General features: G+C 45.6%; 2 protein-coding genes and 1 non-coding gene across 3 annotated transcripts; 1 reads left to right on the forward strand and 2 right to left on the reverse strand.

The window, feature by feature from the left end:
* Window positions 1-1,043: 1,043 nt before the first annotated feature.
* Window positions 1,044-1,930, reverse strand: LOC100276535 (uncharacterized). Its single transcript, NM_001150299.2, has one exon. The coding sequence runs from the start codon at window positions 1,776-1,778 to the stop codon at window positions 1,311-1,313; it is 468 nt and encodes a 155-aa protein (NP_001143771.1). The 5' UTR covers window positions 1,779-1,930; the 3' UTR covers window positions 1,044-1,310.
* Window positions 1,931-2,398: 468 nt separating this feature from the next.
* Window positions 2,399-7,296, reverse strand: LOC100283940 (proteasome subunit alpha type 6). Its single transcript, NM_001156838.2, has 9 exons — window positions 7,120-7,296; window positions 6,904-7,013; window positions 6,716-6,797; window positions 5,389-5,485; window positions 4,889-4,947; window positions 4,654-4,739; window positions 3,875-3,970; window positions 3,057-3,116; window positions 2,399-2,957 (listed from the first exon to the last, which is right to left on the reverse strand). Exons 1-9 carry the CDS (start codon window positions 7,238-7,240, stop codon window positions 2,811-2,813), a joined length of 858 nt encoding a protein of 285 aa, NP_001150310.1. The 5' UTR covers window positions 7,241-7,296; the 3' UTR covers window positions 2,399-2,810.
* Window positions 7,297-8,129: 833 nt separating this feature from the next.
* On the forward strand, window positions 8,130-8,325 carry LOC111589881 (U2 spliceosomal RNA). The gene has a single exon (XR_004851702.1). It is a non-coding gene; the product is annotated as a U2 spliceosomal RNA (small nuclear RNA).
* Window positions 8,326-11,096: the final 2,771 nt, after the last annotated feature.

Here is an 11,096-nt window from a genome sequence, read left to right on the forward strand (position 1 = left end):
ACACGTCTCGGCCGAACCAGACAGGTTACCGTGGCTCGTGCCTAGTACTGCTCCAGCATCTTTGCGAACGCCGACAGATTAGCCGTTAATTCTGGCCTGAAGATCTGACTGAGAAGATAAAGACACTGCAGTACTGCTCTGCCTCTAAATAAAACCAACACTTAAATTGTATCAAATCAACCTTTTTAACAAGCAAAATTTTAATACAAAACATTGTTATTCACGTCAAAAAATAATCATACAATAAACATGTACTCACTCCGTCCCAGAATAGTACTACATCCATATTTTTCATTTGTCGCGTTTTAGTTCAAAAATAAACTAGCCGACGACAAATATTCGAGAACGGATGTAGTATTCGTTTTAGAGTGTTAATTAATAGATTTATATAATATATTTAATATATGTGTTTGTTATCTATTTGAATAAAAATAGAAAGATAAGACGAATAATATTTTGGGATGGAACGTCGATATAATATTTAGTGCCACAAATAATTATGTGATCTGTGAATTCACTATGACCTAGATTTGTTCTGGGTTTACGACTCTAGAAGTTGATCGGGAGTACTAGGCTACTAGCAGTAGTATACTAAGGAACGATCGAGATGGCAGTAGATGGAGTGCGCGGATTTGATAGCGAGCTTGGAGCCTGCGTCAAGGCAGCTAGCTAGCTAGCTTCGACGCGCGATGCACGGGCAGCGATTCGCGCGATCAGCGTCAGCGAGACCGCCCGATGAAAAACTACTGGCGCGTCGCTGTGGTTGTACGCCTAACGCCTGTGCTCGTTCGGTTCCGTATCTATTCCGCATACCTCTTGCCTGTGGATGCTCCGATGCAAGTGCAACCCATAAAAAAAACTGAAGCTGAAATCGTTTTGGATGCTTTGCTGTGCTCTCGGTTTGGGAGCAGAGGTCATCTTCTCCTTGAAGCTGAAACCAGAACCTGACTTGTGCATTATTGTACCCAAGCAGAATATTGCGTTCGAAAAAAAAAAGCGCAGGAGCAGAATCACAAATGAAGCGGAGTGTAGACTCTCACTGATCCGTGCCTGAGAAAAACATGGAATTACTTCCTTTTTCTCATACAAGTGTATACTATATCATAAATAACACAGATCGTCGTCGATCTTCCTCCCCATCATATATATATATACACGGATGTTTATTGGCACCTCTAGTACTACTACCTACGCACTCCTCCATAGATAGAAACGAGCAGAAATACATTACACATTGAAGGCAAAATAGAGAGAGAGAGAGACTACCCTGATCTTTTCCCCTTCCGTCAGTCCGTCCTCGTTTCCCCTTCTCATTCGACGAGCGCGGCGAAGCAGCTCCCCGTGCGCGCCAGCGAGCTCCGGGACGCCCCCGCGGCGAGGGCGGAGACGCCGGGGTCGGCGGCGTCGCGCGTCGGGCTGCTCGGCGTGGACCGCGCCTTCCTCGACGCCGGCGGGGACCCGAGCCTGCGGCGCAGCAGCAGGCGCAGCGCAGCGATGAGCCCGTCGGGGCTGCCCGCGGGCGACGGCGGCGCGGACGCCCCGCGGCAGGCGCGGGCGTGCCGGTCCAGCGCCTCGGCGGGGGAGATGGGCGGGGTCCCCGCGCGCCCCAGCTCCTCGCCCACCGCGTCCCCGCACAGCCCGCAGATCCACCGCCCGCCGAACCGCGCGCGCACGCCCGCGATGTACGGCGCCGTGCACTCCTCCGTGAAGCCGCAGCACTCGCACGCCACCTCCTCCTCGTCGTCGTCCTCCTCCTCGACCGCCGGCTCCCTCTCCATGGCCTCCAGAGCTCCCGCCTCACGGGACACGCGCGCAACTAGGAATAGGTCAGATCGGCGGCTCCTCGCCCTCCGCTGCTGTTACGGTGACAAGCTGCCGGTCGTGGCCGTGGCCGCCGCCTGCTTCCATCTACTTCCCCTTCCCCGTGAGCGCGTGATTGGCAATTGGCGCTGGCTTTTAACGTGGGACGCTGGCGGCGCCCACACGGGCTGGGAGCTGGGAGTGAATTATGGAGCGGGGCCCGCCCCTCTTCCCGCCACGTCGGACGGGGCCACGGGACGCGGCCCGGGTGGGCAGCTGTCGCCACTGAGCTCGCTTCCTTCCTGCCGTGACGTCTCTCCGCGTTGCGTTGAGCGTGCCCGCGGCCGTTTCGTGCGCCGGGGTTTGCTTGCCCGACGAAAGCACGGCACTGGTCTTATCGCCTTGTTGTTTAATACGGAGTATATAAATAGTCGAAAGGTTGTCCACAGGACGGCAGCACCGTGGCGCACTGCATTATATTTATATGTATTTGCAGTAACGACATCATTCGACAGCCATTATGCAGGGCTGTACACGTAACGGTATTGCTCGGCGATTGGACATGGGCAGGGTCTCGTGGAACATGAAGGGGCATATATTTCTTAAGGAAGAAAAGTAACGGGGAAACCATAATAATTACCACGTTCATAGCTAGTGCTATGGTCATTGCTTGGATATGGTACGGCTAAAGAACATTTTAGATGTCAGTATTGCTCGGTATTGCTCGGTGATGCATGAATTGGCCCGGCCGTCCGCTGAGGGACGGTAGACGGCGGCTGTGATACCACGTCGTCAAGCACTGACCGCGCGGGGCTCGCCTGACTTGGCGGATGGCCGGTCGTGTGTGCCCAGTAGGTTTACCAAACCGTTTTTCCACTGAAAACCGCTAGTCACTGGAACGAAAAAACCGCCCAAAAACCGCTAATCCAATGTCCATAGAGCCGTCGTAAAGAACCACATGAAAGCTTTGACTTTCCGGTGCCCAAAATGCAGCTGAGGTCGCCATGGTTTCAGTTCTCCAATGTCAGTTTATCCCGGAATAAACCGGGGAGCATTTCAGAGTGCCGCGGCTCTGGGTTGATGGCTTCCAGATGCTCATCGATTTCAGCTTCTGTCAGCACTCTGAAAGTTGGATCATCCGTCCTGACAACCCCAACCTGGAACAGCGGTTACTAGTTATATACGCTTGCATTGTTCAGAGCATGATGGTGGCTGAATATGACAGCGTATCAACAGAAGTTAAAAATGATAAGTACCTCGACTTCCGAGGCTTTGAGGTCAGCCTTCAGGGCGAACTGCAATGCTGATATTGCCATCTGGAAACGAGAGGAGAAGAATAAATCAAAATTGGACCGAACCACCAAGTCAGGAATCTGGTCGCGGTGCTATAAGGATAAAGGCCAAATCAGCTCACAGACAGATGCAATAATACTATCGAGTCCAACATGGATTCACAAACTAATAGGCAAACTAGGCGTTAAACTGTAAACAAGCTTCTGAAGCAAGTGTTAGAAGAAACAAATAACAAAGTGGCATTTAGTAGTTTATTATAACAATAATGAAGTCTCCAGATACAGTTTTATTGGACTTGCTAAATCATCCCGGAAAGTGATCTATAATAACAGAAAAAAACGCCCAAAAGTTCAGCAAGTGTTTGGAGATTACCTGGTTTTCCTTTTCAAAAAAGATTACCTGGTTTTGATATGATTTTTCAATAGCATGTGTAGACAACCAACAAAATGGAATTCCTGATTTTCTATAATAATGTTCACTAGAGATATCCTACAGTGTTATTGTTATACACACTACCTCTTGTCTTAAAAATGCTTACTACTGCAATGGTAAGAACCATGCTGTATAAAATGCATGCTGTCGTAAACACAGACTATGGAATCAATATGATATTAAAAAACATGTAAAAAACAACTCAAGTAAAACGGTCATGTTCAAGGTAATTTAAAAAGACATCAGGAAGATGGTCATGTGCAGTAAATCAATTATTCAAGTCTTTATTGACCCAGATGTGTTGCATACCTTCATTGAGTCCGCTCTTAAGAAATAAAAACACACGCACCTGAATGGTTTCCTGAAATGGTAGTGAAGGATTGTTCTTCATTTTCTTCTCAAGAAAGTTGACAGCCTCCGTATCTCTTTGGCCAGCACTTGCTGCCTGAGAAGAATGCATGGGAGAAGTCATGTCTTTCTGATATAGAATGTTATGTGGGGCGCAATGTATAAGCGCGGGCCACAGCCGCCCCCATCCGATGAGAAAGAATAGGACTGGCCAACAGGAGGTTAGAGAAAGAATAGGAGAAGGTAGAATTGAGTAGTTGAGACAATTTAGGGATAAGAGATAGATTGGACCGGCCAGCACTTAGAGAAATAATATGAGAAAGTTTAGCGATAAGCAGCAGTAGCCGCAGGTCCCCTAGGCCTATTTATTGTAACCGGATGTGAAGGAAAAGCAAGCAAGAAGTTCATTCTAAACCCTCCCCTACTCTTCTAGTCTCTCCCCTGCTGTCAACATAGATCGTCGGCCCCCTGCTGACGATCGTCCCTGCCTGCACAGCCAAGGGCCGGCGCCCAGTCCCCCATCGTTACCTCCCTATCGCCGGGGTCGTAACATAGAATGTATTCCAAATTGATGCATGTACAATGGGATGATATAAGCTTATCTATCGAGAATGTTTATCAAGGTTATAAACTGAAGAAGTTTCTACAGAATTTATAAATAAAGACTGTCTTGTTTGGAGAGGTGAAAATCATCCAAAACAGAAACGGTTAGCTTGCATTACGAGTTGGATGAACCAAGGAAGTCAGTGAGTAGCTCAGATTTCCTTGAATAATAATTACCTTGTGACCGAAAAAATACCCAGCAGGATCACATGTAAAGAGTTGTGGAGTTCCTTTCTCATCATCAATGCCCAGAATCATGGCAACTGCGTGGGAGAGTACAAGGGCGGTCTAAGGCTCTAAGCATTAAGATATATAACAGAAAATAGTAAAACATGGCTACAGGTTCCACCACTCCCATTTTGTTGTGGGGAAGGAACACCGCCCTCAAATATGTAAGTCTCATTGCACTAACCAACTCCAGAAGGTCTCTTGGAAACATACTGGGTCCAGATCTGTGCTCTGTCTGCAATCCTGTGAATAAACAAGCATATGCAGTTGGTTACATGCAGAAGAACCCTGTTTAAATACAGAAGCATGCCAGGTTACTGAAAAATATCATGTTTATATATAAATTATCATTGATGAAAGAAAAAAACATTATACATAGTAAATATAAAGATAGTTTTGGTTTGTGACGACCGCTCCCTGTACTGTACAGGTGTGTGAAATTCACAGGCCCCACTTAATTTCTTTCCTTCACCTTAATGTGCAGGATCAACAGACAGACAAAATATATGCATAAATCAGGATAAATACTTTCGAGAGGATATCTCAGTGTCCTCTCATACATCCAACACGACACTGAACATGAGTGAGATTTAACTAATGTTACAGACAGAATTATTTTCATGTCATCAAACAATTATAGGCACTGCCAGTCTGAAGTCCTGATATACTAAACTCATTTTTTACCATTGTGCCAAAACATCAGGAGGCATTTCATATCCCCAATTGAAACGAAATTCTGCAGTTTGATTCCTTGCCTCATGTGCCAATGCTCTCCCCTCACCTGTAATGATGATTGAAGAAAAAAATATGATTATCAGCATTCTAAAACAAACATGCAAATAAAAATAACTATTATGTCATGTTTTGATGTTACCATCTTTGGTGCTCCACGCGGCAGTACTGGTAATGGTGATTCGAGTTGGTTCAAATTTGAACAGCAAATTCTAAACCATTTCAGGTGTTAAATTTAATGGCAATTGTGTGATGTTTAACAAGGTACCAAGCCAATGGTCAGATGCAATGGTGATTAGAAACAGAAGTAATAAAGTGGCAGAGCCACCTTGCTTCAAGTGGTGTCAAGCTAGCAATAATGCATTCCATGCTCATGAACATAAGGCAGAAATAGCTCACATCAATCAGTAAAACCAAACAGATCATTAGAATTTAGACCAACTTCTACAAAGTGATGCATTAATGCATTATATGTCTGCGTTAATGATGACAGTCGAATTGACCCTCTTCTGTGTATGACCAAAGGTTTCAGATTATCAAATTGAATATGATTACAGCATGTTGGTGTGTCAACGAACCAAAATGCAAGTCTAAAGAACTCAATTTAAAAAGGTTCATAGGTGAATTTTGAGGAAACACCTAGTAGTTTAAATTTTCAAACGCCCTCATGCTATGCCATGGGTATTACACCATTACCCCAAAACTCCCGGGCAACATCACCCCAAAAACCGTAAGAGCATCTCCAATGAGGGGCCTCAAAATAGTGCCCCGAAATTAAAATACCATATCATTTAAAGTGTTTGTGGCACTAAAAACAAATTGAGCTCCAACCATTAAACTCTAAATCATGTATTTTAGAAAATAAATGACATTATTAGGGAAGAAAAAGTTGAGGATGATGTAGAAAATAAGGATAGGACACTAATCCATGACTTAATATATTTAGGTCATTTCAGAGCCTATACTATATTTTTTGATAAAAATTTATTGAGTACGGTTGGAGCTATTTTTTATGAGCTAAGCCTATGGGCGTGTTCGGTTGGCTGCAAGCCGACACTGTTGCAGCTGTTTGGACTGCTGCAGCTGCAATCCATAGAGAGAAAAATACTGTAGAAGCCGCAGCCGGATTGCAGCCGCAGCAAGCCGCAGCGAACAAGCTGTATATTTCTGATTTAACCGCAAAGCAAATGAAGAATGGATGGGACAGAGTGCGGAGCGCGTACATTCTGCAAAGCATTCTGGCAGAAATGACATGAGAAGCAAGCACTGGTGAGGTCACCTGCGATCCCCGTGGCGAGCAACCCCAGCCGGTCGGTGATCGGGAACAGGCGCGAAACGCTGGTCATGTCCAGCAATTTGTCCTAGAAGCAAACAAGCAGAAGAGCACCACAACCGACTAATCAACCAAACGCTAGAGACTAAACTTGGACCGATCTCCGCCGCAGGCGCGGGACCAGGGGTGCTAACCTTGGGCGCGTGCGTGTTCGCCCTCCGCTGGCCGACGACGCATACGGAGTCGGTCCCACGCACCCCGACGGAGGTGACGCCCGCCAGCTTCGTAGCGTTCCACGCGTAATCTGCAAAGGACACGCGGAAGAGGAGTGAAGGACCATCAGAAACCGCAGGCGGCGCGCGGGCGGCACGGAGCTTCATGTTTGGAGGTTGTCATGCGCGCGCACTCACCGACTTGGTAGAGGCGACCGTCGGAGCAGAATACGGTGATGCGGCGATCTTCGGAGAGGGTTCTGAACGCACCGGCGCCACGGCGGCTACTCTCGCTGCTGGACACCCCGGCTCTCGGCATCGGTGTCGGCGTGGGTTTGGAAGGAGGAGCGTTCGCTCAGCCGTGCCTGCCGTGCTGAGATGAGAACAGGGTCCACCAAACCGCGTTTAAGTTCAAATACCGCTTCCCATAAAAAAAACAGTTTCGCGTTTTCGCCAAAAGAAAACCGTTAAAAACAAGAAAAACCAAATGATTTGACATTTTAAATTTAAAACCGTCCGAGAAACCACCATATTCCAAAGAAAAAATGATTTTCGTCGGTTTTCAGTTGTTTAACCGATTTGTGTTTTCAAATTCAAACAGAACGGTTTTCAGAGATTTCACGGCAATAAACTGTTATCCTTTATCGGTTTTCGTTGTTTTGCCACCATTTTTATTGTTTTCTTTACAAAAATAATGATTAATTTGAAAATTTAAAATATATATAAGATATACTAGATCTTTTATCATATTTTTTGTATTTTATAATTTTTTGAACTTGGAACAAAGCTTTTAAAAAATTAGGTGAAAATTGTTCCTGCGACCTACGATTTCGAAAAACAGGCCAGTTTACCGTGGTTTTTTTAACCTTGGCTGAGAATGATACGGGACAAGACGATGGAGGGAAGGGGAGACAAAAGATGGAATAATTGGTATTTTACCTAGTAAACAGTAAATCTCTATTTTTCTACTCCTTTAAAGAACAGTTTCATGCGTTATGCTTTACGTTTACCTACGAAATCGTAGGTCTGCTCATCTTCCTCTGCTTGTCGTCTACAAATGAACTGTTACGCCATAATATAGACTTTTTTAAAAATACCTAAGCTCAATACGACAGAAAGCCACACGCCGCCGTGCTTTCACATAGTACCACCGCACTAACTAAAAGAGAAACGAGCTATAAGAAAGAGGTCTGGCTCATTTTCAACTCATACTTTTCTTGACCTTTTGGCTAAGAAAAAGTATAGTATTTGTTCTTATCAGTTTAATATATAATATATGTACGATGTGGTTTTTATATTAAAATTATTTTTTATATAGATATCGAATATGATTTTGTGATGTCGCAACGTACGAGCGTTGAACTAGTAGGCTTTGGATGTAGGTCGCTCGATCGACGGCCTTGTCAGAGAGTAAACTCAAGCCATGTGCCAGAATACACCTACCTAATCCTAAGAATATGGAGTTGCCTATGGTTTTTCTGATGAGATAGATGAACATATGAACACAATAATTTAGAATGGTTTGGTCCGCCGGAGCATAATACCCTACTTCGCTGCGAGTTGTTCTGTCAAGAGCTTGAGAAAACCTAGGTCTAAGTAGAGATGCCTCCAAGGGAGTTCAAATGAGCATGTCACCGTGGAGAGCCCGATAGAGCTTCCAGGGTTCAAGTATATCTCCCTCTTTGCAACGCATGTGCCCTTATTTCTATAGAAAAGGGGAGCACGTAAAGGGGGTTGGCCCTGTCAGGTGAGTCTAGTAATACTGAAATGCAAAGCCCTGAGCGACAAACAGAGCTGGTGGACCAAGATCTTCTCTCGTGGATTCTCTTGGTCATCGTGCGGGCTCCTCTAGCCAGACTCGTCTTTGCCTTGTCTTGTTGGCATGTGGGTGAAGGCTCTAGCGTAGGCTAGACGTAGGCCGACTTGTCAACTTGCATAAGAGAGTATGTGGACGGTGTCATTCTGTCCCTTCTGCTTGTTTTCGTCGCCTACCTCCGCACCGGGAATAGTAGAAATCACGATGAGAGTTGCCCACACGTGGCGTAGTGGGTCAATGGTCTTTGCCTCGGTAACGTGCAAGTTACTGGCGTGCCCCTGACCTTGTGGACTGCACATGTCGCATGCATTTAATGCAGGGTGCACGCCGCCTGTCCCAACAGCATCATCATAGTTGTCATATCTAGATCCTAAATATTCAACATCATCACATATCTTAAATTTGGATCCAAAATACTGTTGTTGATAATGGAGACACGAAGAAGATATAAAATACCAGTTTTTCAATAAAGGTGTAATCAATAGGTCCGAGCATAAGTCATCCAACCCAACGAAACCCACAACGAGCAGATATGGGCTTGACCCACAATAATCCACGCGTTGGGCACGAACCATGAGTTTTGACCCAAAAATCGACTCCCGACCCCAACCACAAAAAAATCCATGACGCAACAAGCACAACAGAAAAGCACGAGCCTACCCGACCCGATGCTAGGCACGGGTCGGATATAGACTGTGTCCAACGACCCACGACCCAATCTTTATCCGACCCAACGTTTAAAGAAGTCTAGTAAATATAAAGAGACATGAAACAATAGTAAAACATTTCTTATTTTCTCTCTCGATATTATTATAAAAATACATAAATTTATTATATAGAAAAATAAGATTCTCTGGTATATACATTTGGTGTGTGCTCATGGTACCTTTCTATAAGGTTCCTCAACGAGACGAACGTCGTTGGTCTACATGAAGGAGCACCGGTAACGAATAACAGTTCACAATTCATAGTGGAATAAACAAAATAAAAAATGAGAGGGAAGGGGGGAAATTGAAATTAAAAGGTACGGAATATCAAGAATAAGTAAGTAAAAAAGAAAAAAAAAACAAAGATAAAAAATAAACTAGTAAAAATAAAGTAAAGTAATTAAAGCAAACGAAAATAAAACACAAAATAATGCTGGGTAGATAATTAATTAGAGTAAAAACAACAAAAGAAGAATAAAATATTCCGAGAAAAGAAAAAGAAAATGACATGCGGCCTATCTTCGGTGAGCGGGCCCACGGGCTGCTGACTCGGGCGCTTCGTTCGCGGAATGCTGGGCCGTACGCAGGCCCCGAGACCTTACAGAGAAAAAAAGGTATGGGCGCTACAAAATTCATATTCTTGGCTGGCACAGATTATTTTGGAGCATCACGAGTTGACGACTAGTTCAAGCACTATCCTCGCGCGCCATTTGGGGCACTTCACCGAGCCACAATGACACGCAAAATTTTTTTAAAAAATGATATGTGATCATGACGTACGTACAGATCTAAGGTATTAGCAGCCCATATGTACCACACTTTTCTCTATCAATGGTACGCGCGGTTGTATTTTCGCCATAAATTACCGGATTTTCGATCGCGACGAAGAGGCAGCTGCACGAGGAAAACAAAGGACGAGCGAATGATCCGTGGATTCGGCCAGGATGGGCCCACGATTACCACGACAGAAACACAGAGAAAGGCTAATCTGAGCGCCCGATCCCGTGCCGTGACCGTCGCGCGGCAGCCTGTGTCCGAGCTCAGGTGGATCGGATGCCAGCTCCCGTTCACCCCGCATGGCGAATTGGCGAGCCCTGGTCCACGCGAGCACGCCACGTCTCCTACGACCTCGAGGGCGGCTCCCGGGGATACACCGTATCGACAGCGACCCAAAGTTTTTCTTTTTCGTAAGAAAGGGGATCACGTCACGTGGACTAGATGGAAGATGGGTACAGAAACGATTGTTGCCGACTGTCGAGCGAGCTTTCTGGACGGACCCGGTGTTCATCAATCGCCCGCGTCTGGCGTTGTCGCTGTCGGACGCTGCGGCAAATAATCAGTCGTGTAGTGCAGCTGCGGGCGGAGTAACGTACGCTACGTTTTTTATTTTCTAGCACGAAAAAAAAACAAAAAGAGTCTGAACGGGCGAACACGGTAGCCGTGGTGACGGGTATGCAAGCAGTCTCTATATGCAAGTGTGCAGCCGAACTGTGTAATTCGTTAGATTATAATTTTTCATGAGTTGCCAACTGATCTAAAGGAAGACCATGTTTACACCATTCGAAACCACATTGAAGTCGTGGAAGACCTCTCATTCATTCGTGGAAGAGATGCTAGAGAAGGTCCCACTTGCCGTAGGCCACGCAGAGAAT

This window comes from Zea mays, chromosome 7 (assembly GCF_902167145.1).
Source record: "Zea mays cultivar B73 chromosome 7, Zm-B73-REFERENCE-NAM-5.0, whole genome shotgun sequence".
Classification (NCBI taxonomy): Eukaryota; Viridiplantae; Streptophyta; class Magnoliopsida; order Poales; family Poaceae; genus Zea; species Zea mays.

Excerpts from the sequence above, each read along its gene's own strand:
- LOC100283940 (NM_001156838.2), bottom strand. The coding sequence starts at position 7,240 with ATGCCGAGAGCCGGGGTGTCCAGCAGCGAGAGTAGCCGCCGTGGCGCC. Across the intron at positions 4,740-4,888 it reads CAAGAGACCTTCTGGAGTTG|TTGCCATGATTCTGGGCATT; the intron begins GTTAGTGCAATG and ends TCTCCCACGCAG. Across the intron at positions 3,117-3,874 it reads CATTTCAGGAAACCATTCAG|ATGGCAATATCAGCATTGCA; the intron begins GTGCGTGTGTTT and ends TCTCGTTTCCAG.
- LOC100276535 (NM_001150299.2), bottom strand. The coding sequence starts at position 1,778 with ATGGAGAGGGAGCCGGCGGTCGAGGAGGAGGACGACGACGAGGAGGAG.